The sequence below is a fragment of the Podarcis muralis genome, chromosome 3 (genome assembly GCF_964188315.1).
Source record: "Podarcis muralis chromosome 3, rPodMur119.hap1.1, whole genome shotgun sequence".
Classification (NCBI taxonomy): Eukaryota; Metazoa; Chordata; class Lepidosauria; order Squamata; family Lacertidae; genus Podarcis; species Podarcis muralis.
The window spans coordinates 94,873,498-94,901,260 of NC_135657.1; the positions used below are offsets into that span (position 1 = coordinate 94,873,498).

The 27,763-nt window shown below is 44.3% G+C and overlaps 1 protein-coding gene across 3 annotated transcripts; it reads right to left on the minus strand.

The window, feature by feature from the left end:
• Positions 1-4,290: 4,290 nt before the first annotated feature.
• COLEC11 (collectin subfamily member 11) lies at positions 4,291-26,446 on the minus strand. 3 transcript variants are annotated; one of them, XM_028722471.2, is made up of 7 exons: positions 25,987-26,446; positions 22,575-22,724; positions 16,918-16,989; positions 10,876-10,947; positions 10,532-10,585; positions 8,866-8,961; positions 4,291-8,741 (listed from the first exon to the last, which is right to left on the minus strand). In XM_028722471.2, the coding sequence occupies exons 2-7, from the start codon at positions 22,702-22,704 to the stop codon at positions 8,332-8,334; spliced, it is 834 nt and encodes a 277-aa protein (XP_028578304.2). In that variant the 5' UTR covers positions 22,705-22,724; positions 25,987-26,446; the 3' UTR covers positions 4,291-8,331. The 3 variants fall into 3 exon arrangements, with proteins under 3 accessions (XP_028578304.2, XP_028578307.2, XP_028578305.2); XM_028722474.2 differs by having other exon boundaries at positions 4,291-8,723; positions 25,987-26,437; XM_028722472.2 differs by lacking the exon at positions 25,987-26,446 and adding an exon at positions 22,823-23,117.
• Between the last annotated feature and the right edge of the window lie 1,317 nt (positions 26,447-27,763).

A 27,763-nucleotide genomic window follows, 5' to 3' on the forward strand; every position in this document is an offset into this window, starting at 1 on the left:
GCTCCTGGACCCATTCCTGGAATGGAAGGTCTCTTTTGCAGTATTAGCAGCACAACAGCCAGAGGATGATCATTCTCATGTAGCGTGGACTTACCTTGGCAGAAAGCCTGTAAGTAATACTGCGTGAGTGTATATATGCACAACATATCCCATCTGCTGAAACAGGAGGCTTGGGTGGTTTTTCTCCTAATAGCAAATTGACAGCATCAGAAGCTGGTCGGTTGCCAGGGCCCTAAGACCATCAGCACTGCAAATGGTTCCCCGCATGCTCCCATTCAGTTTGCAACGAGCAATCCCTCTTGATTTGCTGCGCTCTTCCTTATTTCTTCCAAGATTTGTCCGAGGTTCTTTGAATTTATTAATGTTATATTATATAAACAAAATCTGTTTATTGTGAGGACCATGCCTGTGCACAAACATCAACACTACAATAGTTAAAAATATTAAAATTCATTACATACTATGCCAACAAAACCTTCTTTTTATTTATTCCGAGTTTGCCTCTAAAGCGGACAGCTTTTTTTTAAAAAAAGGCTGGAGCAGGGGGGGAGAGACTTAGGTTTTACTGACATAAAACCAAAAATTGTCCAGGAGCTATGAAAAGAGAAGTCTTCATACTTCTATTTTCTCTTCTCTATTCACATGTGCCTATAAAATTTAATTGCATGTTTAAAAAAATCCGGAAATAAATAAAATGAAAAATTTAACACAAACAAAATTCCATCAGAAGCTAGCTAAGAGCCATTAAAGGTAAAATCCAACCACTTGATGAAATACGAAATATTAAGTCAATTATATCCTCCACTGCCTGTTTTAAATGAAAAATGGCTAAACTAAACAGCTTATCGTATTGCATTTCTTTTTCATTCCTCTTTTCAAGGCAACACCTATGCATAATAATGGGCTTATTTAATTCTGCTCCTTCCTGCTGAGTGTTTGCCTTTAATTCATCCTTATTTTTATGGCATCCTCCTCAGTAATAAGCCATGCATAGGTACTCTCTATCGTGCGCCAACAGATCTCCTGAACTGCCGCAACGGGTACAAATGGCCTCCTAAATCTATTTTATATTATATTAAAACTAATTTCCAAATATTAGTTTAGCGTTAACTGTGATTTTTTTGGGAGGTGACTCTTGGCTTTACTTCAATTCTTTAAACCTGCCAAAGGTCTTCCAGAACTGTTTTAGGGTGACATCTTGCAAAGGAGTCAGTGTGGTGAATCCAGAGACGAATAAGCTCTCACGAAAAAGGGTTTTCCTGACTCCCTCTGCCCATCATATCCACTGCCACTCGAATGGTGTGGAATGAGGTGGAGTAGGGGCCTATGCTGAACGAATTCAGAGGGACCAGGCTTGCGCAAGTGGGAGTGCTTTTCTGCCAACGGAGGACATCTCTGAATCCAAGCCCGTTACCTGAATTTGGTTATTCTGCCTGCACCCAGAAGCTTGGGGCGCGCTGAGCTCAGCACACCCCAAGCTTCGGGCTTCGTGCAGCTCTCCGCTAGCCGTGGGAGAGCTGCGTGACTTCACCTGGGGGGGAATAATTTTTCCCCCTTTATTTCCCCCCAAAAAAAACTAGGTGCGTCCTATGGGCCGGTGTGCCCTATGGGGCGAAAAATACGGTACTGGCCAGAGAGACAGCATAATGCATTAGCAGCCAGTCCAAGTGGCACTTACAATGAGAACAACAGTGACACAAGGCTAACACCACATTTGGGATCAGTGTTCCGGCTGCCTTGCCTGCAAAATAGCAAACTCAAAGCAACCGTTTCCAGTACGGCACTAGAGGGCAGCATGGTAACGCAGAGATGATTAAACTGCACGCTGGACAAAAATGATTAAGTCAGGGCTGGCACTGCTGACATGTTTGTAGCATATAAGACAGATGTGTTGTGACAACATTATAGTCTCTATGGGGGCGGGAGCAGTTACCTGCCAACACACAGGGACACATAGTACTGGTGTGCTGGGAAGACGCAATTGGCTACAGAGACGTGGTGCGTGTCCACCACCATGTATCCACATCTCACTTTGAAACACGGTGGTTTGCATTGCACAGGCATTGCTAGAAAACCCTCTGCCATATAACTTCTAAAGGAACGTTTTTTCAGTAGTGCATTATCTCTTGGAATGTTATCAAAGCTTTTCTAGACCAATGGTTCTCAAAAGCGTGTTGCAAGCTGCATTGGTGTGGCAGAGGAGGGTGGCAAACGTTCAGGGGCAACCAAAGAAACTTTTGCTGTATTTTTTGCTCCATAAGACGCACCTGACCATAAGGCGCACCTAGTTTTTAAAGGGGGAATGCAAGAAAAAAAATATTACTTAAAGGGAGCACTGAGCAGAGCCTGTATGCATCCCAGGCTCTGCTCAGTGCTCCCTTTCACGAGCTGCATGGAGCGTGTGTGCGGCGCTTGCAGGCTTTTCCCCGAGGAGGGAGAAGCCCCCAAGAGCCATACATACACTCTGCGCGGCTCTTTAAAGGGAGCGCGGCTCTTGGGGGCTTTTGCAGGAGGTGAGGGAAGTGAGAGAGCCGCGCTCTGTCCCTTCTGGCTTAGCCCACGAAGCCTGCATTCGCTCCATAAGACGCACACACATTTCCATTTACTTTTTAGGATAGGAGGGGGGAAGTGCGTCTTATAGAGCGAAAAATATGGTAAACATTTTAGTGTAGTGTAGTATCAAAATATTTTTTATTTATTTGCAGAAAAATGGATAGATATCTTTTCTGACAGATATGAAAGATCAGAAAAAGAAAGGCTTCTTTGTGTTTATGAAGAGCTGAGACCTAATATAAATTAATTACCCAGCAAAATCAAGTTCATATCTCTCATTGATCTTACAGTGGTGCCCCGCAAGACGAACGCCTCGCAAGACGGAAAACCCGCTAGACGAAAGGGTTTTCCGTTTTGGAGGCTTTTTGCAAAACGAATTTCCCTATGGGCTTGCTTCGCAAGACGACAGCCCATAGGGAAATCTCCGGGACAGCGGGGAAGCGCAGCGCGTCTTCCCCACTGTCCTCGGACCTCCTCTGAAGCTGGGCGGCGGGGCAGGAACACCTCCCGCCGCCGCCTGGCTTCGGAACGATGCTCCGAAGCCGGGCGGTGGGGCAGGAACACCTCCCGCCGCCGCCCGGCTTCGGAACGAAAGTCCTCCGCTGTCCCGGGGCGATTTTAAAATGCCGCCCGCCAGCATTTTAAGATCGCCCCGGACAGCGGAGAAGCCCTCCGCTGTCCCAGGGTTTTTTAAAATGCTGGCGGGCGGCAGCGGAGGCTTCGCTCCCGCCCGCCAGCATTTTAAGATCACCCCGGGACAGCGGAGAAGTCTCCGCTGTCCCGGGTTTTTTTTAAAATGCTGGGGGTGGGAAGAAAAGCCCTTGTCCCCCCCCCCCAGCCTTCAGAAGAGGTCGGGGGACAGACTGTCCCCGGACCTGGTCTGAAGTCGGTTTCCATAGGAACGCATTAATTGATTTTCAATGCATTCCTATGGGAAACCGTACATCGCAAGACGAAAAACTTGCAAGACGGAGAGACTTGCGGAACGAATTAATTTCGTCTTGCGAGGCACCACTGTATATACATTCTTAAGGTATGCATGTAAGAAGCCAGTCAGATGGGTGGGGTACAAATGTTGTTGTTGTTGTCTGCTGCTGTTGTTGTTGTTGCAGGGGGTGATGATTTCTTATGTTGCTGCGTTGTTTTAAATTTTCTGGGTGTCCCATGATTATCTTACAAAGTAGTTGTGCTCTACATTATAAATCAAGCGACTGCTAGGAGTTGTTCCTTTTTGTTTTCCAATGTGCTTCTTGTCAATTAAAAACTTCTTGTGGCACGAGCAAATGTTTATTCTGAAAGCGTGGCCCAGAGAAAAAAGTTTGAGAACTGCTGGTCTACTAGACAAACACATTTCAGACATGGCAACCTATGCACAGTGATGAACACTGCACCTCCCTAGAGGGTTGGGGTGCAACACGGGGGTGTTCAAACACCCAAAATTGGCAGGGTGGGTGAGTCCGCAGATAACTTCCTGGAAGCAGTGAGAACTTCCTCCCATTAATTTCTTCAGTTTAACTTTACCTGAGGTCCCAAGGCATGGTACCTGTATATCTGCAGCCAAGTTACATCTTAATGGAGAAAAACACTCTATGTAGAGTCAAACATATTACCGTTATTTTTTTCTTTCCTTAAATTCTTTTAAAATTCTAGGGTTGTAATTAAACTGTAGGGATTTCACCTCTTTGGGGAAGCTGGTAGGAACAAGTGAAAAGAAATTAAGCTCAGAGGAAACAAAAGTTGGGATAAAATTTATTTATTTATTTTCCCTAAACGCAAAATGATACACAATAATTTCAAATGCTTGCCATACTTTTATTTTTGAGAGCAAAATTGCTACAAACAAAAAATCCTTTATCAATCCAGTTGCTATAAATTAGTTACGTACTTGCATTTGTGTGCTACCAGGAAGCTTATCGTTAGATTAAACATAAATATTGAAGAACGCAACAGAAAACGTATACCCTCAAAGCTTTAAATGTTGGGAACTAAATCAATGGGTCAGTATCAAGTTACAGATAATCCACTCTTGTTTTTGTCATAGTCTCTGGGATGTTACAGCGTCAGGAAACCTATTATACACCCAACCCTGTTGTTTTTGCTTACATAGAAATCCTATTGAATCAACATTGGCAAGATTAGGTTTACAGTCTGATCCCCTGTGTATTGCCTTAGAAGGAACTCCTGCTTTCTTCAGCAGAATACACTACCAACTATGCACAAGACTGCAGTTATTCCAAGTTATCACATGGGCCAGTATTCACTATTTTATGCATGCCCCCACATTCATTTTTGTATCCAAGTTCTTTCTAATGAGCAAAGCAGCAGAGAGCTTTAAACCAGGGATGGGGAACTTCTGGCCCTCCAAAATGGTGTTGGGCTGCAAATCCCATCATTCCTGCTGGCTGAGAGTGATGGGAGTGAAATCCAACAATGGATGGGGAAAGATTATTTACCCCTACTTGAAATGCTACAAACCTCAACGAGAAAGGGAAAAGGGCTTGAATTATAAGTGACTTAGTGATGGATGGTCCGCTAGCAAATTCTGGAATAGCTCTGTGCTGCACAGAAGTTACAACATCCCAACAAGGAGGAACAGATTTAGAAAGCACTCTACCAGCATAGCAATGCAAGCCTAATGCAGAAGTGAACTAGTCATAACAAACCGCCACATTTTTATATCTATTAAATAAGTGAAGGCAGTTTATGCATAGGCAGGATTGGAAATATAGATTTGTTAAGTGAACTGCTGTCCTATGCTTCTGTAAAGTTTTAAACCAGGCATCCCCAACCTGTGGCCCTCCAGATGTTTTGGCCTACAATTCCCATGATCCCTAGCTAACAGGACCAGTGGTCAGGGATGATGGGAATTGTAGTCCAAAACTTCTGGAGGGCCGAAGATTGGGGATGCCTGTTTTAAACCAATGACTATCTCTGTGGGGAACAACAGCATAAAGTCAAATAGAGATGGTGAACCAATTTTAACTCTTGTTCATGTACTGGACTCAGTCTTGTAGTTCACCCATTATTAATGAACTTCTCAGTTTAATTCCAACGCCAGCAATCTTGAGAAGCCAGCTGAATTAATACCCACTGCTTGAGTGCTGGGATTTGTATCTGGCTTCAGGTGGATTTGTTTGTGCAGATGAACTGGGAAATAAAATGCAAATTTAATTTTAACTTCAACTGTTTCATGTGCTACCTCCCCTGATTTGCAACCAGGCTAGAAGAAATTCAATTGGATTGACTCTATCATGGGATTAAGGCCTCAGTAATAATAATTAAAACTATAGAACTTCATGAAGGGCCAAACGTCAGGTGCAACCAGCTGCATCCTCTGTTGTAAATGGATAACATTCATTAAGTCTGTAGAGTCAACTTACTCCCACAAAATCTTAGCATTCATTTAGCTATGTGCCTACAGTGACAAACGGAAGGATGGGCAAATGAATTTTAAAGCATCTTTCAGAATATGAATAACTTAAAAGTTTTCGTGAGTTGCATGACAACTTACAAAGACCTGCTTGGATAATTATTATTATTTTTAAGAAAACAGTAATAGCATGCAAATATCTAAACACAGTCATGGCAGCTATCTAGGGTGCAGTTCTGTGCAAAATGCACTCCTGATTTAATGGAACATCCTGATTCATGTGTAATTCAGAGTAGCATTATGGCTACTGAGATTGCTTTAAACTGCAACAGGCTGGGACTTGATTAACTTTGCTAAATTATTCTGGCCATCAAGCCACAATGCTCAGATCCACTCTGTGCCAAAGGGTACATAAGGAAAATGTAATATTCATGTTTTCTGTAAATAATTTTGCAATACTCAATTTATAATCTATTAAACACTACCTAAAGAGTTGAACTGGTTTACATCAGTGCTGTATTCCCACTTTAGCAACTGTGTAATGGAAGAGCTAAGGAACTAGTTCATTAGGATTCATAAAGTGATAAAAGATAAAGTTTACATTTTATAATTATGAACCAGCACAGAACTTAATGTGAGCAATAGAAGAGTAGGCTTTTTAAAAGATAGAAATGGTGGCTATAGGTCTTCAAAAATATCTTCCTAAAATCTACATTTATACCTTCCACTTTCGTTGTAGATTTCCACTAATCTCAACAAGCGATTTGATGAATATTTTCTGCCTAGGGATCTTGCGCAGAACTGAGTTTAAGCCCAACGATTTCAAGAGGTTTAACTATGCTTAATCCTGTGTTGGATTACAGCCAAATTTCTTTAAACCATGTCTCTGTTGACTCTGCTCTTCCCTTCTGAAGGGTGAATATTGATATTTGAAATACCTAGATTATATTTACAGCTGTACAATACTAATATAATATACTTCTAAAAATACCACTATAATACTTTATCAACAAAAGTAACTAGGATAGGTCTTGGAGTTGATTGGCACAAGCACCCTGTGTTATAGATCTTAATGTTGAAGTTTGTCCTTCATTAATTTCTGTGTCCTATTCTTAACATATTTCATGTTCACATGTGCCTACTTCTATCCAGAATGATGTGCTGTTCTTTAATCTGTTAGGAAGATTTCCTGTGCCAGCCCAGTTAAAATGAATGAGTCTCATTATTTCAGTGAAAGTTTGCGCTTGGAGGGATTGCATGGTATAGAAGTGGGCACGCCCCTATTCCTTCCACAAAGTAGCTATCCTTATGGGTAAAACAAGCAAACTGTATTGGAATTCCTTTTTTTGTGGAAGAAAAAGAAGCATGTGCTGTGAATTTCCACTTCGTACATGAGGTCACCTGCATGACAGAAGGGAGGGAGCACTGCAAAGATAATACATGAAACAGGGCTTGAAAAGAAAGAAAGAAAGAAAAAGCTGTGCTGAATATGAGTGAAGAAAACCCATGCTATGAATACACACACACACACACACACACACACACACACACACAAATGGAATGGGAAACTTGACATACGCCATGGCTTAATCTTGGAATGTGTATGCATCTCTCTCTCTCTCTCTCTCTCTCTCTCTCTCTCTCTCTCTCTCACACACACACACACACACACACACACACACACAGACCAGATATGAGGACTTTTTGCAGGATGGATATCCGCATAACCTGAACTAAACACATAAAAATGTCATGTTGCTTTTTTTGGTGATAGAACAACTTTGAAACGCTGGCAGAGGTGAGGGTGTTCTGGGATATTTGTCCAGACTAATATGAAGCTTGTTGAAAGATTAGTACCTCATCAACAAGGTACTAACTTTCAAATAAAAGGCTGATTTGCACATACTGCTAAACCATGATTTGTTTAGCCTAAATAAATTTGTTTGAACGGGTGAACCCAACCCAGCAAATGAACCCTGGTTTATTTTCTGCCAACAAACATGATATGCTTGTGAACCCATGACTCATTTAACTATGGTTTGCTTTATGTGAAAACCTGGCTTAAGCATGGCTTGCTTGGGCACCCCACCCCAAATGCTCATCAGGCTACAAATCACAAGGCAGGAGTGGCTGGGAAACAAGCAAAGCTTTGGAGAAACAAAAGAAACTGAGACACCCCATGGCTTATTAAATAAATCATGGTTAAAACCAACCATAGCTTAGTGTTATGTGCAAACACACACACACGCACAAAAACCACCCATAAACAGATAGCAGTTCAGGATTTGTGGACTGCACCAGCTTATTCCGGTACATTAAAAAACCGATAGTGCAGACACACAGCCTAACCTGTACACAAAGCTTGATTCAAAAATTGAGCTGGGAGTGGGGGGGCAGGAATTATATTTCTACACATTTTCTTTGTCGAATTCACAAACAAAATTCATTGTAATATGACAGGCGACATCATTCCATCCTCCAGAGGCTATCATTTCTACACAGTCCTCCTCATCATAAGCATTATTTGGCTCTCCGTTGCTCCATTTGTTGAAGGTCTGCATTGGGGACCGGTCGGAGTAAACAAAATGGCCCTCTTTCTCTAGGTCGTTAATGCCAATGAAAACTCGGCTGAGGCCAGCTTGATTGATGTAAGCAGCAATTAGGCTATTGGTGTTTTCATCCTTGGGCATGCTCAGGGTTCCTCCCCTTCCTTGGCAGTAGAGCTGGGCGTCCATGTACCTCTTCTCTTCTTTCACCAGCAAGTAAGTCTTATTATCTGTCTCACGCACACCAGCAACAGCTGCGGGGGAGGGCAGTGCTGAAAAGTGAGCACTTGCATTTCTATAAACCAACTTAATGCATAGCACAATCAACCAGTGATTAAGCAAGCAAGATTGCCCCACATGCAAGGAAGGGGAGAAGGTTTGTCTGGACATTCTTACCTTTTTTAATGAACTTCAACTCAGTCGTCAGCAAGGTCACTTGGTTATCCATTTTACCAATGGCTGTTCGTAGCTGGCCACATTCACAAGGAATGCCTGCAGAAAATCCGTGTGCAAGTTACATATGGGCATTTGCACAAAACATCTCACACTGTTTTCTGGCTACCCAAAATAGTGCATAAAGGTAAAGGGACCCCTGACCATTAGGTCCAATCATGACTGACTCTGGAGTTGTGGTGCTCATCTCGCTTTATTGGCCGAGGGAGCCGGCGTACAGCTTCCGGGTCATTTGGCCAGCATGACTAAGCCACTTCTGGCGAACCAGAGCAGTGAACGGAAACACCGTTTACCTTCCTGTCGGAGCGGTACCTGTTTATCTACTTGCAGTTGGAGGTGCTTTCGAACTGCTAGGTTGGCAGGAGCAGGGACCGAGCAACGGGAGCTCACCCCGTCGCGGGGATTTGAAGCGCCAACCTTTTGATCGGCAAGCCCTAGGCTCTGTGGTTTAACCCACAGCGCCACCCATGTCCCAAAATAGTCATATTTCATAGCTTTTATCCATTAACTTACTATCCTCTTACTCCAACCCTCTGGAGTAAGGGTAGGCAACCTAAGGCCCATGAGCCGGAAGTGGCCTACGGAGGCCGTTTAGCCAACCCACAAGCCACCCCTGAACCGAGCGCCCACTCAGGGAGTCCCCGTGCGCTGCGCTAAACTGGTGCAGCGTGGCGCGGGGACTCTGTTCTGCGGCTCCAGAAATCGCTTCTGCGCATGCCCAGACACAGAAAATCGCTTCTGCGCAGGTGCAATTTTCGGCGTCTGGCCATGCGCAGACACAATTTCCAGCATCGTGCTGCACTGGCCCGCCCACGGAGGATCTCTGTGGGAGTGATCCGGCCGATGCCCGGTAAGCCTTGCCGTCCCCTGCTCTGGAGAATACCAATAACGCTGTATTGCAGGTGTTGAACCCCCCAGACTGGCTGCTGGTACATACATATAAGACAGTTGTTTGTGTTCAACATGGTCCATCCCAACACAAAGGGATCACGGGATGGTCTGTACGTCATAGTAAACCATAGTGTGGAATAAACCATGGCAGACTATGAATGAACACCTTGCTGGTAGATGCTGCTCAGTGGCTCCCGCTTTGCAGACAAGCAATATAAACCACGAGGCCTGCTCTTAGCATGATATGCAAACCATCATTTGTTTCTCCTGAACAACCATGTGTAGTAAGCCAATATCTTGGCTGCACTCAAACAGAGCCCACAGTTTCCTGCAACTATTTAAGATAATCATAGAAATGGCTGTATCCATTCACAATTGTGTTCAAACTAAGATTCTTCTGTGTCTTCCCATACAAAATAGGAATTATGCTGGGGTGGGGGTAGGGGAGTGACTGATTCATAGACATGAGCTGAATTTGAGAGAGTGTAGTACACATCGGTACAGAAAAGACGAGTTGGACTGCTAAAGGCTAATTCACATCTGTATGCATATCACTCGAGTTCAGTGGTTAATCTAATATTATGGCTGCTGAAATATTCTATCTTTAAAAACCGTATTATACAAGCTTATACAAACTATACATAATTTCACATTTATTAATTAGGACCTTAAATTGGATGTTAAGACATTAAAACCAGTGCTAATATGGTTGGTTTACCTGGATCTCCATTAGGACCAGGTGGGCCTGCATCCCCATTATCTCCTTTTTCTCCTAAGAAAGGGAAAATAAAGTTAAGCTTCTCAGCAGATAGCTTCAAGTAGAAACAATAGCCTTTATCTTATACACTGACACCAGAACACTAGTTGTATGGGGTTTTTTTAAGCCTTGCCAATGCTGACCTATGTGAAGGGAACTCAACCTCATTTATTTGTCATGATCATCGCATATGGCTTTGTCGTAATCATGGTCAATCATCTCTTGTTCCTTGCAGAAAAAACCTCAAAATAATTTAAACAACTTTTCAGAAATAACCACCTAACAAATATTGAATGAAAACATACCTTTTGAACCAATGGGGCCAATTTTTCCATGTCTCCCTATGCTTCCCTTCTGTCCTTTGTCCCCTGTTTCTCCTGGAGGAGGAAAAAACAAAACAAAAGACAAAATAAATGTAAATTTTTACATATACCCTCAGTAGTCAGAGACTATTGAGAGACAATGGAGTCTGCCTCGAGGGGTGAAATCAAACTGCTGTGTTAGCAACACGAAAGTGATCTTCCTGGGGCACAAGCCTGGGCAGTATGTATGGGGACTACCCAGACAACAATACCCCCCTCTTGGCCTCACTAATGTATCAAAAAATACCCGAAAGCATCATGTAGTCCTCAGTCAGAGTTGCCAGAGACTAAAATTAGTTCAAGCCCCACTGGAATGAATAGATCGTGCCCTCACAACCACAGGTCTGAGATTACAGCCCTTTCATTTCATCTATGCTAAGCAGACTACACGGCTGATCTTTTCCCTGTATGCATTCAAAGTCTTTATTAACGAGGAGTGCACATCAGCCTCAGGAAGATACCACGAAATAACTATCTGGAGCCTCACAGCGGGAAACAAGAAGGTTTTTCAGTTTTAATGGCAGTGTTATACAGCATTTTACAGTGGAGCTGTGGCAAAACGAGCCTCTTAAAAAATTGGCTGCCTCAGCAAATTCTAATGAATAAGAGATAAATATGCACATTGCAGCACAAATCAGATATAAATATTGTCAACAACACTTCAGCATCTGGCCATCTTTTTCATTATTATTCCAGGTTTTCTATTATGCATGCAACAGAAATGGTTGCAGGAGCTTAGATTCACTGTGTGTGTGTGTGTGTGTGTGTGTGTGTGTGTGTGTGTGTGTAACTTTAATGTATGTTATTGGACCATAAAGAAGGCTGATCGCCAAAGAATTGATGCTTTTGAATTATGGTGGTGGAGGAGACTCTTGAGAGTCCCATGGACTGCAAGAAGATCAAACCTCTCCATTCTGAAGGAAATCAGCCCTGAGTGCTCACTGGAAGGACAGATCCTGAAGCTGAGATTCCAATACTTTGGCCACCCCTGATGTTGGGAAAGATGGAGGGCACAAGGAGAAGGGGACGACAGAGGACGAGATGGTTGGACAGTGTTCTCGAAGCCACCAACGTGAGTTTGACCAAACTGCGGGAGGCGGTGGAAGACAGGAGTGCCTGGCGTGCTCTGGTCCATGGGGTCACAAAGAGTCAGACACCACTAAACGACTAAACAACAACATTGTTCAATAGCACCCAAAATGAGCAGAAGAATGAAAAAACATGGATTGTTTTGTGTAGATCTCATTCCAAGAAGAGCACACACTAGTACGGAGGTAACCAGTTTACACAAGTTGCCTAAGAATAACCTCTGCCTGCTCAGAAGCTCCCAGCAGGCTGTAGCAACCATGAATTCTGGTGAGCTATATTCCAACCCCCCCCCCCCATTACAACCATCTTGTTTCTTATTTGGTGCTGCAGGGAGAAAACCTGTAGCAGATTGTAAGTGAACAGGCAGAACATGCAAACAAAGAGCCTGAATGGTTTTTTCCACTTGACCAGTAGCTGCTACAGTAATCCGGAGGCTTCTGGGTGCATGGACGCACCCAGAAATTGTTTTATAATGCAATCCTGTACACGTCTACTCAGACGTATGGGGTTCATTGCCAAGAAAGCATGTATAGGGTTGCAACCTCAGGCCCTGAGTCAACCTGGAAAAAACGGTGAAAAGGACACAAAACAAATACTTAAGCATTGCTAGCAATATTTGTATCCAGTTTGTGCCTTATTGTGCGTATGTCCCTTATTCATGACAAATAGCTGAGATAGCCAATTTTTTAAGAGGCTCGTTTTGTCACAACTCTGCTGTAAAAATGCTGTACAGCATTGCCATTAAAACTGAAAAACCATTTCGGTTCCTGCTGTGAGATACCAATACTAATTTTGTGGCATCTTCTGGCGGGCATATTTGAGGCTGCTGCAATGCTCATCGTGAACACAGGAAAAATTCATAACAGTCTTCTGTGACTAGATAACAGAAGCAGCAGTCTCGTCAGCCAACATTTTGGAACCCAGCTTGAAGCTCTCATCCATGCGTGGAAAAATTAGAGTGATTATATAGGACACTTGTGTACATATGACAGGGTGAGTTGCATGTAGGAAGATAGAAGCTCTTATAACAGATGCAACCAAATAATCCCTATATTCAATACAAAATTGAGTTGTGTGAAAGGGTTCAGTGCATTAGACCAGTGGTTTTCAACCAGTGTGCCATGGCACCTTGGGGTGCCTTGAATGATGTTGAGGGGTGCCACGGGCAACACTGGCCTCTGTCTCTCTTTCCTTCCCTCTCTCTTCTGATGCCTTCTCGCATCTCTGCCTCCCAAAGGCTTGCACAGCTGTTTGTTGCAGCAGGCTTGGCTACAAGTTCCCCAGGCAAATGCTGCTTCTGGGGCTGGTCAGGGGGTGCTGGTTGCCAGGAGCTGAGGTCGCCTCAGAGTGAGCAAGCAAGCAGGTGAGGGAGCCCAGCCAGCCAGTCTGCCAGCCCTTGCTGTTGAGATTAGACAGACAAGCCTCAGGCCCCTGTGGGGCAGTGTGAGGAAGCACTTCTCGTTGGGGCAGGCATGGGGCAGCTCAGAGATCTGGGGCAGCAGCAGCGGCTGCCCAGACTCCCAAGGAGAGGGGAGAGGAGGCTGAGGAAACACTCCACAAGGGAGGATGTTTGAAAAAGGGTGAGAAGCTGCCATCTCTGCAGGCAAGAGATGAAATAACTGGGCTCCTGAGCCCCACAGGGGTGCTGCAGAAAGAATGTACAATGGTACCTTGGGTTACATACGCTTCAGGTTACAGACTCCGCTAACCCAGAAATAGTACCTCGGGTTAAGAACTTTGCTTCAGGATGAGAACAAAAATCGTGCAGCAGCGGCAGCAGGAGGCCCCATTAGCTAAAGTGGTGCTTCAGGTTAAGAACAGTTACAGGTTAAGAACAGCCCTCCAGAACGAATTAAGTACTTAACCCGAGGTACCACTGTAGTTGGTCAAGGGAGCTGTGGTCTCAAAAAGGTTGAAAACCTCTGCATTAGACAATAGAACAATATACTTCCAGCTAACATGATCCTTCATGGATCTCTGGCATAGAAACAGCCCCCTCTTTAAACAAACAAAAACCATTATAGAAATATCTTGCCTGAAGAAGAGTTCTGTCCAACCTGAGAGTTTGCATCATTCATTCTGAACTGTGATTGATCTTAATAAAGGACTTGTTTTTCAGTAGTCCTGTGTTTTCTGATCCTTGAGGTTCACTCACGTCTTTGGGTCTCAACATAAAGCACTTAAAACTAGTATCACTTATTAATTTAAGCCTAGGCAGCTCTTCTGGCAAGCTGAAGTGTGCAATGGAAATTCAAAAGAAGGAAGGCAGGAAGATTTCTCCATCCTTAGACATGTCAGAGGGTCACCTGACATTCTCTACATTGGAACTCTTTGCAGAAGCAACCCTCACTCTTCTTAGGAGTAGTACCCAACAAAAGTTGTTAAATTTGCAATTAAAAATAAATAATAATAATCAATATCGTTATTATTGATGATGATGAAATCAGATGCCCTGTGTTTTAAGATTGCGATTTACTGTTTTATCCAATTTCTTTTTAAAAATGGAACAATTATTGTATGTGTATTCTTAAAAAAAATAAAATCATAATGCAACAAAATTGACAAGTATAACATTAACTGGTATTCAGAGGTTCTTAACTATTTCTTTCGTTTCTTGCAAAGCTGTTTACCGTTGTTATGGTGAGCTTGAGTGTGTGTGGGGGGCAGAAACTTTATACCTTCTCTAAAGCCAAATGCCACATTTACTTTTTGTATTTATTTTCTAACTACTCCTTCCAGGTCTCTCTCAAAGAGCTCCCAGTGCTCTAAGTCCAGAAGAAAGGTCAAATAAAAGGGGTCAGATAAATTGGTTTCTGGTGTGCAATTGTTCTCTCATAAGATTTCTTTACAATGAAAATAGCCTCTTATGACTTTTTAATAATACTCACAGAGAGCCTAAGTATTTTAGAACTTACAGGCCTGGCACAAATGGAATTACAGAAATGCTTGTGCAAGTCCCAAAGCATCATTATAAACATAAACCATTGCCAGATCGGCCAAGGAATTGCTTTCTCACACCCCTCCCCTTGCTCCAAGCATTACTGGCCCCCCGCAATACAGTCTGTTCACTCTGGCTGCTTCCTGAATGTGAAAAATAACTTTCCTTAGCTAAGTCTGGTATTACAAGAAAGCAGGGTCCTGCTGGATTTTCGTTTTGAGAACCCTCTCTCATGCCAGAACTCTGCAAAAAGCAGAACTGAAGTACAGTGGTACCTCAGGTTACATACGCTTCAGGTTACAGACTCTGCTAACCCAGAAATAGTGCTTCAGGTTAAGAACTTTGCTTCAGGATAAGAACAGAAATCGGGATGTGGCAGTGCGGCAGCAGCAGGAGGCCCCATTAGCTGAAGTGGTGCTTCAGGTTAAGAACAGTTTCAGGTTAAGTACGGACCTCCAGAACGAATCAAGTTCTTAATCCAAGGTACCACTGTACCTGCTCAATCAGTTGATGCACATAGATCCACTGGAAGTTCAGTTCTGCTTGGTCACTATCTCCCACCACACCTATAGGTCAACTTTGATAAGTGGGTGGGACCACTCATGTCACTCAGCTGACAACAGGTGGGGTGTGTTTTTTAAGCAACAGCCTGCCAGGCCAAATTGGTCTGTGGACCAGAGGTTTCCCCAGTATTCTGATTCCAACAGTGGCAAGCCAGATGCATCCAGGAAGCCAACAAGCAGGGCAGTGGCATAGCAGGGGTTGCCAGCACTTGGGCCATGCGGAGGGAGGGAAACAAGATGGAGTATGCATATGTGTTCAACTGCCTAACGGCATCCGTGTCGCCCAGGAGATTGCAGCCGCAGAAATAAGAAAAGAGTCATTCTGGAGAGATCGCTTCCTGGTTCGCATGGAGAAGCAGTTTTCAGTGGAGCCTAGCGACAGCTGTATTGAGGCAGTACTGGGTGTTGAAATTCTGCACCTCTATCAATTTTGTGCCCGCGGCAACCTCCCCTGTGGCTCCCCATCAAGCTACGCCACTGAGCAGGTGGTTTGTTCTCCACGACTGGTATTCAGACCATCTCTGAACAAGCTCTCATCACAAATATTTGGGATTCATGAGGAACAGCCATAATTCCCATATGCTCCAGGGAAAATGTAGATGGAAATCGTATTCAAACAAAGAAATATTTGCTCCAAGGGAAAGCAGCAGCATTTCCACATATTTTATAGCTTCTACAGGTATAAGCGGCTTTATCTAGCAGCACTCCCTCGGGTGATGGAGGACAGGGCAGGAATTCCAATGGTTTTGATTGCATCACAGAAGATGGAATTATGATGCCAGGAAAACTTAAGGCAGAAGAAATGTTAGGTTCCTGGCTCTCAGTTCTTGCATTTCCAGATGCTATGAGCCATTTCTTCTCTTTTGAGAACACTGGACCCGACAATACTGCCAGAAAGCCTGATATACATGATGCCTTATGAGGAACGGCTAAGGGAGCTGGGCATGTTTAGCCTGGAGAAGAGGAGGTTAAGGGGTGATATGATAGCCATGTTCAAATATATAAAAGGATGTCATATAGAGGAGGGAGAAAGGTTGTTCTCTGCTGCTCCAGAGAAGCGGACACGGAGCAATGGATCCAAACTACAAGAAAGAAGATTCCACCTAAACATTAGGAAGAACTTCCTGACAGTAAGAGCTGTTCGACAGTGGAATTTGCTGCCAAGGAGTGTGGTGGAGTCTCCTTCTTTGGAGGTCTTTAAGCAGAGGCTTGACAACCATATGTCAGGAGTGCTCTGATGGTGTTTCCTGCTTGGCAGGGGGTTGGACTCGATGGCCCTTGTGCTCTATTCCAACTCTATGATTCTATGATTCTATGCCCTCTACTCAGCACTAGGAAATAAACAGTTTCGTGAAGAGTAACCTCCATCACCTCCCTCTTTAAAAAAATACTGACCTTTTTCTCCTGGAGGTCCAACTCTTCCTGGGCGGCCTGGGGCACCTTTCTCCCCCTTTTCTCCAGCATCCCCTGTTTTGTAGTTAAAAAGGAGAAACAATAACAACAACAACATGCTTGAATTCTCAATATGAACAAGCCTCTTGACTTGCAGTGAAAATTACAATAAGTAATAGGAGTGGACGGCATTCAAACTCAGTGCAGATCCACTGAAATAATTTTGCAATTGATACCAAAGGGCCCACTCTGAGCATAACTGAGTATAAGATCACTCAATGTCATTTGGGTGTCAGTGTGTGCATGTATGTCTAGATATAAGAAGAACCACCTGGTGTCAAGGGTCTGGTTGGTTGTGTTTGCTCAGCAACCTCGGCTTTTGAACTCCACCATTTTTTAAGTTTCCAGAGGGATTTTCCAGGTAAAAGTTTAAAAGATATAATGAAGAGTAGGTCTCTTCCCTAAGGTAATTACATTCAAGCCTGGTCAATGGGAAAAGGCCAAAGGTAAAGGGAGAGAGTGTAAATGCAAGAGGAAAAGAACTGGCTTGTCAGAACCTAATGAGGTCTTGAGAACGGCAAGAGAGAATTGAAAAAAAGATGCAGAAAGTTTAGTTTCGGAAAACAAGAACAGCATGGTCACAGAACATTCAGATACATGTCACCCATGCAATGGGAATGCAGTTAGTAAACTTCGGACAGATCCTCTGCGTTTAGTCATGGTTTCCATTCTATTATCAACTTAAAAACAACAGCAACAATACATGATAAGACATTCAGACACACACAAACAAACTAATATAAAGCACTAACCATTAGAGAAATGCAACATTTAAATGGTACCATAGGTCACTAGAAAATGTAGCAGTGGAAACTCTGGGATGTTCTCAAATGTCTTCGTTGATCAATAGCCCTCCTTGTGAAGGAAAATGTGGATAATGTACTGCTGTGTATACAGTACAGGCCTTAGAAAAACGAGCCATGCCCTTAGCCATGGCTCCAACAAGGTTACCTGACACCTTTTGCCTTTGTGTGAATGCAGCCTCTGCCACAGGGCCATTCCAGATGTGAAGTGGGTACTTTTTTGAACTTTGCTGTAGCATCAAAGGCACCTCACCGACATCCTCCAGAAAAAGAAATATGATTGCTCCAAAGTACTAAGACTCAAGGCTGCGGAGAAGCTGAGGGCATGAGCTGGATTTCAGCCAACAGATGAAAGGCTCCAAATCTCATTAGCACTCCTCTAAGCTAGCCAGCTACCCCCCTGACAGTTTAGATCAGGCACTGATGGCTTTTTAGAGATTTTATATTAGCTGTGGCCTTCGCAGGACATTTTGTGCTTCACTGAATTTCTTCATCAATCTCCTTCACTATTATGATTATAGCTTCTAATTAGGTAGGATATGTGGAGCCATGAGCAGATTTGGGACCCATCTCCCTTTCTTTCTCAGGCAGAGATAGACAGATAGTTCAGTGTTTTCTGATCATTTGAGGAATATGAGATTGTTGGAACTCATTAAACAGCCAGACCATCATTTTTAGCATTTGTGCGACAATATATAGAAGGGCTTTTCCCCGAAACGTAAGCTAACTGTTCATACTCTATGTGGTTTTGTAGTTTTATCTAGAGGTAATGCTTTGACTTTACAAACAGGGAAACTAAGATAGAGTAGTTAAGATGCTCTTCCAAGGTCAAAGAAGGCATCAGTAGATCAAGATTAATGACCCCATCTACCTAGTCTGTGCTCTGCAGAATAGACTATTCCTTTCTATAAATATGCACTGTATTAAATCTCGTTAAGAGACAACCAGTCCCAATTTAACACTGCTCTCCATTTTCTCTAAAGTGCTGTGCTACCTGTTTGAATAAAAGCATCCTCCTAAATTCAGGCATTGCATTTGGATAGTTTCATCTTCAAGGTGTTGAAATCAGGATTTTGGCTTGGGCAATGGCATTCTGGAATATAAAGGCAGAATGGGCAAGGTCTTTCTCTCTCACACACTCACTCACTCACTCACTCACTCGCACACACAGTCAGTACATACCATTCTTCCTTCACAAGAGTGACTCATACCCCAGCCCAGTTTATGCACAGTAGGCAGGGACAGAGCATTGCCACCTTTTCCTCCTGCAGAAGGAGCAGCCACATTATACTCCGCTCTACCTTTCCCTGTATTCACTGCAAAAGACATTTATCTTCCACTGCATAGTGCTTTAGGGGCCTTTCTCATACCTATATAACACATGTGCCATGATGCCAACAACCACATGCTACACATTAGGTAAAGGTAAAGGGACCCCTGACCATTAGGTCCAGTCGTGGCTGACTCTGGGGTTGCGGCGCTCATCTCGCTTTATTGGCCGAGGGAGCCGGCGTGGAGCTTCTGGGTCATGTGGCCAGCATGACTAAGCTGCTTCTGGCAAACCAGAGCAGCACACAGAAATGCCGTTTACCTTCCCGCCGGAGCGGTACCTATTTATCTACTTGCACTTTGACGTGCTTTCGAACTGCTAGGTTGGCAGGAGCAGGGACCGAGCAACGGGAGCTCACCCCATCACGGGGATTCGAACTGCCAACCTTCTGATTGACAAGTCCTAGGCTCTGGGGTTTAACCCACAGCACCACCCGCATCCCTTGTAATGCTACACATTAACTAGGGTCTATTTCTGCAGGCGGTCTGTACACGTGGCATAACTGTATACTACTGGCTTAAATTTAGTTGAATAATCCTTCCCTCTTGAACTGTAGATCTGTAAGGAGTACGGTAACGCGAGCAAAACTCTGCCTCAAACTGCAATTCCAAAGATCCCTTGTGGCAAATCCGTAACGATGGCCTAACAGCGATATAAGCTTACGGCACATATATGCCCAAGGGGTACACACCGTAGATGTAAGCTGCCCTTTTGTGTGCTGCCTTTTCATTGGCTTGAATTTGTTTTATCATTTGCATGAGAACACCTTAATGCTTAAGTACACTGGGACAACAAATTAAACTAGGTGGCAATTGGCAAGAACAGCAATGCAAAAAAGTGACGTCCTTATACTTTGAGAATGAAATGTTGAAGACATTAAGCAACCAAAATGTAAATTTCCTTCATTTGCTAAAATACCAAAGCATGAATATTTAACAACTGCTGCAACGCTAGCTAGGTGTGTTTACTTCTTGTAGTAGTAGTAATAATAAATAATAATATTTTTATTATTTATACCACACCACACCCCATCTGGCTGGGTAAAAAAAAAGCACTCAGCCATAATGCTTAAAGCATGGGATCTGGCATCACATTTCTTAAATAATTCCAGTCTATTCCAACTGGCCCTTTATTTACTTTCCCTCTTTTTTAAGTGTAGCGGCCTTAAGGTCAGAGGCAGAATGTTCAGGCACGACAGTTCCCAGAAAATGTTTTGGAAATGTTAAAAGGAGGGCAGAAGGAGGGTTGGTAGGCCATACTAGCTAACCCTAGGGAGAATGAAGTCAAGAGACATGCCAAGTAGTTTCTCTGAAAAACATGTTCCGCAAGCACTACAACTGTTGATCCAAAAGGATGCTTCAGAGAGACTCGAATTCCTTGCGTTGCACCATCATAATAGGTTGTCGTTCTTTTCCACAGGTGACTGCAGCTGTGTCTTTAACAGCAGCTCAGTGCACAAACTTTAGAAGATGGTGCTTCTTTCCATGTAGCTTCATCTACTGATTTATGCATATCAGGCCACTGTTAAATGCACTGAAACCGCCATGTAGGAGGCATCTATTTATTTATTTTCCTAGTCGGTGAGCAACTCTAAATCACCAGAGATGCAGACCAAGATCTGGTGGAATTAAAGAATGCATCAGCTGATCAGCAGTGATCTAAGTGACAAATTCACTTCAAATATATAAAGGTAAAGGGACCCCTGACCATTAGGTCCAGTTGCAGATGACTCTGGGGTTGTGGCGCTCATCTCGCTTTATTGACCAAGGGAGCCGGCATACAGCTTCCAGGTCATGTGGCCAGCGAACCAGAGCAGCGCACGGAAACGCCATTTACCTTCCCGCTGGAGCTGTACCTACTTATCAACTTGCACTTTGATGTGCTTTCAAACTGCTAGGTTGGCAGGAGCAGGGACCGAGCAACGGGAGCTCACCCCATCGCAGGGATTCAAACTGCCGACCTTCTGACCGGTAAGCCCTAGGCTCTGTGGTTTAACCCACGGTGTCACCCGCATCCCTTTTTCAAATATATAATGCAGGCCTAAAAGAAAATTCTACAGCATTCTTAACAAGTGATCTGGAAATGCAACTACAAATTGGATTTAGCACCAGTATGCAGAATTCCAGAACAGGCTACATGCCAGCCTATATGGAAATAGGGAAGCACACCTTTGTGCAGGTCCCCTTGAAATTCTGCCATCAGGAAATCTTCCAAATTTCACAACGCTTTTCACATTACAATGCTTGGGGGGAGGTTACGGCAGGCATGGGATGCCTGAAGCCAGATGCTGCTGGACTACAATTCCCATCGTTCCTGACCAGTGGTCACGCTGGCTGGTGCTGATGGCAGTTGGAGTCCAGCAACATCTCGAGGGCTACAGCTTTCTCAGCCCTGTTTAGACAGAGAACTAAGGGTGTGGGTGTGCAGTGATGTTTAATCACCACCACCATTAAAAACTCTCCCAGGTCTTGCCTACAATTCCAGTGATTTCTTTACCTCCCTACCACAAGACTAAAAGCTCCTTCCCCTACAGAGGCGAAGCCTTAGAAAAACGAATATGCACATGTAATTTCATAGAATCACATAATTGTTGAGTCAGAAAACACCCCCAGGGTCATCTAATCCAACCCCATACAATGCAGGAATAACAGCTTAAAGAATCCCTGACAGATGACGATCTAGTTTTTTTAATAGGTAAAGGTAAAGGGACCCCTGACCATTAGGTCTAGTCGTGGCCGACTCTGGGGTTGCGGTGCTCATCTCACTTTATTGGCCGAGGGAGCCAGCGTACAGCTTCCGGGTCATGTGGCCAGCATGACTAAGCCGCTTCTGGCGAACCAGAGCAGCGCACAGAAATGCCGTTTACCTTCCCGCCGGAGTGGTACCTATTTATCTACTTGCACTTTGACATGCTTTCGAACTGCTACATTGGCAGGAGCAGGGACCGAGCAACGGGAGCTCATCCCGTCGCGGGGATTCAAAGCACCGACCTTCTGATTGGCAAGCCCTAGGCTCTGTGGTTTAGACCACAGCGCCACCTGTTTAAGAAAAAACCTCCAGTGAAGGAGAGTCTACCACCTTCTGAGCTCAAGTTCAACTTTTTTATTCCCCATGTTCTGTGCATTAGTATAAAGACAACTAAAACCATAAATCATTTCCTCCAGCAGCTTCCTTATTGGTTTTTCCTGCCCATTAGCAAGTTCCTGTACTACTGACCCAGTTTCCTGTACACCAATGAAGTTATTGTCCCCAGTACTTGGTGTGTCCCCTGTCCTCTAAAATATTATCTCCCCCTTTCAGGGTTCAGTTTAACACTCTCCTGATCAAGTTTGTGAAACTCCTAGTAAACGCATTCTTGCCAACCAATGGAAAACACCTAAGAATCCTGAAAGCAACCTCAGCAAACAAAAATACGACTGGGTGGGATCGGGGGAACTTCATTGGTCATGAAAATAGATTCCCATTACCTTTTAGGCCTGGAACCAGAATCTGAACAGAGCAGGATTCTTCTGCAATATGCTGAGCATATCCAGATGTTGGCAGAGACAGGAAGGCAAGGCCAATTACAGAGACAAAGAAAACCAGATCACTCTTCATAATGAGCTTGTCCCTTACTCCTAAAAGGAAAGAATGAATAAACAGTTAAAAGGAATTCCAAAGACTTCCAGGAGTTCCAGGCGGTGTTTGCAGTGTTCTACAGTCCAGTGCCTCCTACCTTTGCAGCATGTAAGCAGCTTATCATGTACCTTGTGTTATGCGGTGTATAGAGTCGAGTTCCACAGGACGTCATTTGCTTAACTGTGCAGAAAAGCTATATCAGGGGTTCTCAGACTTCATCAGAGAGTCTTTGCAAAGCAAAGAAATATTGAAAACCTCCCAAGTGCAACTGAGAAAAGGGGCCTTTGCCAAGCCAAAGCTCACTCTTGTCCTCGGCCCAGGAAAAAAGTTCAGACTAACAGATCAAAAGAAATGGAAACGCCAGGCTGAAGAGGTTTAAGGTTCCCCAGGGAAGGAGGGCGAAGAGAGAGGGGGACTCGCACACTACAGACAACACAGCAGGCAGTCACAGAGTCCTATACTGCACTGATTGGGAGGGAAAGGCTGGCAGCCAGTCTCCAAGCCCAATCAATGCATATGGTGGGAGAGGTCAGCTCACGGTTCCCTTAGGGAGGCCCGAATTGCATTTTCAAAACCGCTATGAGAGTTCAACTGAGGGAAATGAAAGCCGCTTAGGAACAGATCCCAAGTATAAATGCATTGGGTGAGACGAACCTAATGAAAAAACTGCCTTAAATTGTTTTGTTTTCCACTGCTTTTCTTGTTTGCAAGCTCAAGAGGAAGAACAAACGTCAATTTCTTCCTGAATTAGCATGGGAAAATGGATTGGGGCTGTCTTGGTTCTAGGTGGCCTCCACTGAATTCTATGAGATAAAAGAGGCACTGGCATCACTAATGGCAGGGAATGAAGATGGAGTAGGGTTTGGGGGAAAGGACTGGAACTCTCTGTTCTGCCTCCACCTGTCAAACCTGGTGTGCATTTAGGTAGTGTATATTCCTGAGGACTGCTATCACTTCTAGAGAGGCCCAGCTCGCTAATCCGAGATCTGCAGAGGGCTCAGTGCAGTTACTCACTACTGTGGCAGTTTCTTGATAAACTTTCTTTAAAGTCTGAACCCTGACACTGAAACAGGCTTCAGGACTAAACTCTGCCTCCTCCTAAACCTCCTACCTTGCTTTAACCATTGTTCTTCAGCCTGTCAACAGATGTTATTGAACTACAACTCCTGTAATCCTTTAGCATTGGCTGGGGATGATGGGAGTTGAAAAACAACATTTGGAGACCCGAAGTTGAAGAATAGTGGCTTAAAATATTGTTTGCACGCAGCTGAAATATTATGTGAGGAGTACATATGGGGAGCTGCACTGCTGCCCATCCAAGATGGTTAAGACTGTCCACAAAAATATAGATTGTGCAGGTGGTTGAATAATGGGGCTACTGACTCAGTGTCATGGCTGCAGGGCTCAACGTATCCAATAACCACTGAGACCTAATATTAGGCCTGGCCATGAGATGGCTGGGAAGAGCAAGAAGCAACTTACTTTTCCTCCTTGCTTTTGTAGGAGCTGACCACTGCCTTCTTTAAATGCATCCTTTCCCAACCTGGTGCCTTCTAGATGTTTTGGACTACAGCCCCAACCAACTCCAGCAAGTATTGATGCCCTGCCTGGGGCTGAGGAGAAATGCAAGCCAAACATCTGCAGAGCACCAGGCTGCGGGGAAGATGGATTAATCCCAACTTCATTTCTTCCCCCTGGTCTGTTAGTTCCCTCGGCCCCACTGCACTTCCAGAGCAGCTTAACATATCATGCTTGCTTTCCACAAACATGAGATGAGAAGATTGCTAGGAGCCTCAGAGCCCTGGATCCTACCCCCTTTCCTTTATAGTCTTCCTAGTCCAGGTCGCTCCCATCAGCAATGGCTACTAGACGGCGCCCAGAACTGGGAGATTATTCTGAGGTGACTTGGGTGCCTCAGAAATACTTGCAGTGCCATCGCAGCATCTCTTTCACACACCTCAGAGACCATTTAAGGGATCTTTATTTGTATTTTTTCCTGTTTCCACATACATTTGTCCTCTTCTCCTTCCACTTTTCAGTTCTCCACAACTAACCACCCCCCCTGCCGCGGCCATTATTCTTTTCTATTCTCCTTTGACTTGACACCACCACCAACCCTACTCACCCGGCATCCTTCCTCTTTTACTCTTTTTTAAATCTTGTTTTGGGGGGTTTCTACTAGGCCTTTCACACACACCCCTCTTTTTGTTTTTGTTTCCATAGGTATTTCTCAGAAGCAGATCTTAATTCAAGTCAGGGCTTCCTAGAACTCCTTTCAAGCATTGGGCTCCATTCTGGAAAATGAGGAGGATGACTGTGAGAGTTTCTCCCTCAGTCCCAGATAGTTCTTCACAGCCAGCAACCACTCTTGGAATCATTTCCCAGTCAGAGGCTATAATTTTATAGGCAGCCTTGAAGCCTGTCACTTTTTAATTAAGTACTGCCTGGAAGAGGGTGTGTAGAGGCCAGGTCAGGAAGGGAACCCACCAGAACCCACCAATGGGAAAGAGCATTTTCCCTCTCCGTTGTTGCTGTTTCCATCTCTCCCTCCCTCCAATCTGACTCTTAGAAAATCTCACCGGTTCCAAAAGTTTCCAATTTTTTTGCACCACGCCTTCCTCTAAGATGTTGGCCAATACCGTTTAATTACTGCCACCTTTTTTTCCTGGCAAGACTTAGCTGTCTTTAACAGCAGCGTGGCAGGCAAAAAATTAAGCCGAGCATATTCAATATGCCTTACTCTTTTTTAAAAAGAAAAAAAGAAAATCGAACAGTATTATTTTTGTGGATCAGCAACGTGGAGAGCAGAACTGCCATCCTTTTGCTACGCTAGAAGGACATATTACGAGTTGAGAAAGGTTTTGCTTACCATTTATCTGTGCTATTTTCCCCTTAGATTTATTAGTTTGCTGCTGTGAAGACAGCTCATTTTTGGTCTGCTACCCCTCAACACAAACTCAACCCTATGAGCTTACTTTACACTCTCTACAGACTGCAGTAAATATTCAAGTGACTACTACGCCATCTGTAAAAAGACACTGCAGCATGCGTGCTTTTCAAGAACTGTTAAAAACTAAATCCAGAAACTATACTCCTCTACTGAACATAATATGCTCTCTCTTTAGCTTAGCTTCCATTAAATAATAAAAAAATGCTACACCACTGTTAATCCAGCCTTAAGTTTACCACCCACTCCACTGAGCAAGTGTATGTGGCCCCACAATCTATCTTCTTATCTCAGGCTTTTGAAGCATCACCTACCTTACAGTTGCTGAGAAAACAGGCACCGTAGCACAACCTCTGCCTGGAGGGACACTGCGCAGATGAACCTCATTGCTACTATTTACAAGAGCCTGATAGTTTTTAATTTGAAGCGAACTCGTCTCTTCGGCATCCAGCAAATCAGACCCAACAGTTGCAAGCGTTATCTATAAACAGCTTCCTGTTTGAAACAGCTCAGCTGTCCAGCAGGACAGTAATTAGGAGCAAAATGTGTGGGAACGCTACAGCGACCCATGATGTAAGCTGCTTCTTTTGGCAATGCGCTTTTTTTGGGGAATGCAGATTGCCTCCCCGTTCACAACTCTCCTTCCCATGAAGAGAAACCCTTGGTTAACCATTTAGGTCTGGCCAGTTGCAGTAATGTAAACAGGATCCAGCTAGAGCAAAGCTTCTGCTGTCTCCCTTCAGTTTTCGGACGGGATATTTAGAAATGCATTGTGGCCGTGGTTCTCATCAAATCCTGGCACGTGGCTTAGAGACATTCTACACATTAAACACAGCGAGGTAGTGGAATTATGGACTGTACCACTTCAGACCATAGGTAGGGGTGTTAAAAAGGCCCTATAGTGTAGAAGCTAGAGATAACTGAATTGTAGGGAAGGCTGTATTTCATCTGCAACTCTTGACCAGCACCACTTCTACCTGGCCACAGAAACTTGGCAGTTGCTGTTTCACATGTTGCTTGCAGCACATTGGAACAGTATCAGACTGGCTTCTCCCAACAACAGCTAAGACAAGGCAGTAGCAAGGATAAAACCTAATCAAGTGCAATAATCATATCACCACTGAAGCTTGTCTTGGCTGCTAGGAGAAGGCACTTCCTGTGGGAATAGCTGTTAGTTCTGTGCCACATGCAAACACACCACTTGTAGCTACGTTTTCCAAGCCCAGTCAAAGCCTTTTCACCTCCCGAGATGAAAGTCACTGTCCTAATCAGTCCCTTCCTCCAACGCAGTGGAGAAGAGTACTGCCATGAGGTTACCAGTCTTATTACCAGAGCCAGTGTGGTGTAGTGGTTAAGAGCGGTAGACTTGTAATCTGGTGAACCGGGTTCGTGTCCACGCTCCTCCACATGCAGCTGCTGGGTGACCTTGGGCTAGTCACACTTCTCTGAAGTCTCTCAGCCTCACTCACCTCACAGAGTGTTTGTTGTGGGGGAGGAAGGGAAATGAGATTGTTAGCTGCTTTGAGACTCCTTAGTTAAATGTAAAGGTACCCCTGCCCGTACGGGCCAGTCGTGTCCGGCTCTAGGGTTGTGCGCCCATCTCACTTAAGAGGCCGGGGGCCAGCGCTGTCCGGAGACACTTCTGGGTCACGTGGCCAGCGTGACGAAGCTGCTCTGGCGAGCCAGCACCAGCGCAGCACACGGAAACACCATTTACCTTCCCGCTATAAAGCGGTACCTATTTATCTACTTGCACTTAGGGGTGCTTTCGAACTGCTAGGTGGGCAGGAGCTGGGACCGAAAGACGGGAGCTCACCCCGCCGTGGGGATTCGAACCGCTGACCATGCAATTGGCAAGTCCTAGGCACTGAGGTTTTACCCACAGTGCCACCCGCGTCCCCCCTGGAACCAATATGGTGCCATGAATGTGTCTTGTCTTCCTAAATTTTGGAATGCTCATGACAGATAAAAGGAAATACAGTGGTACCTCAGGTTAAGAACTTAATTCGTTCTGGAAGTCCGTTCTTAACCTGAAACTGTTCTTAACCTGAAGCACCACTTTAGCTAATGGGGCCTCCCGCTGCCACCGCC

Excerpts from the sequence above, each read along its gene's own strand:
- COLEC11 (XM_028722471.2), bottom strand. The coding sequence starts at position 22,704 with ATGAAGAGTGATCTGGTTTTCTTTGTCTCTGTAATTGGCCTTGCCTTC. Across the intron at positions 16,990-22,574 it reads TCTGGTTCCAGGCCTAAAAG|GGGATGCTGGAGAAAAGGGG; the intron begins GTAATGGGAATC and ends ACTACAAAACAG. Across the intron at positions 10,948-16,917 it reads TGGACCTCCAGGAGAAAAAG|GAGAAACAGGGGACAAAGGA; the intron begins GTCAGTATTTTT and ends TTCCTCCTCCAG.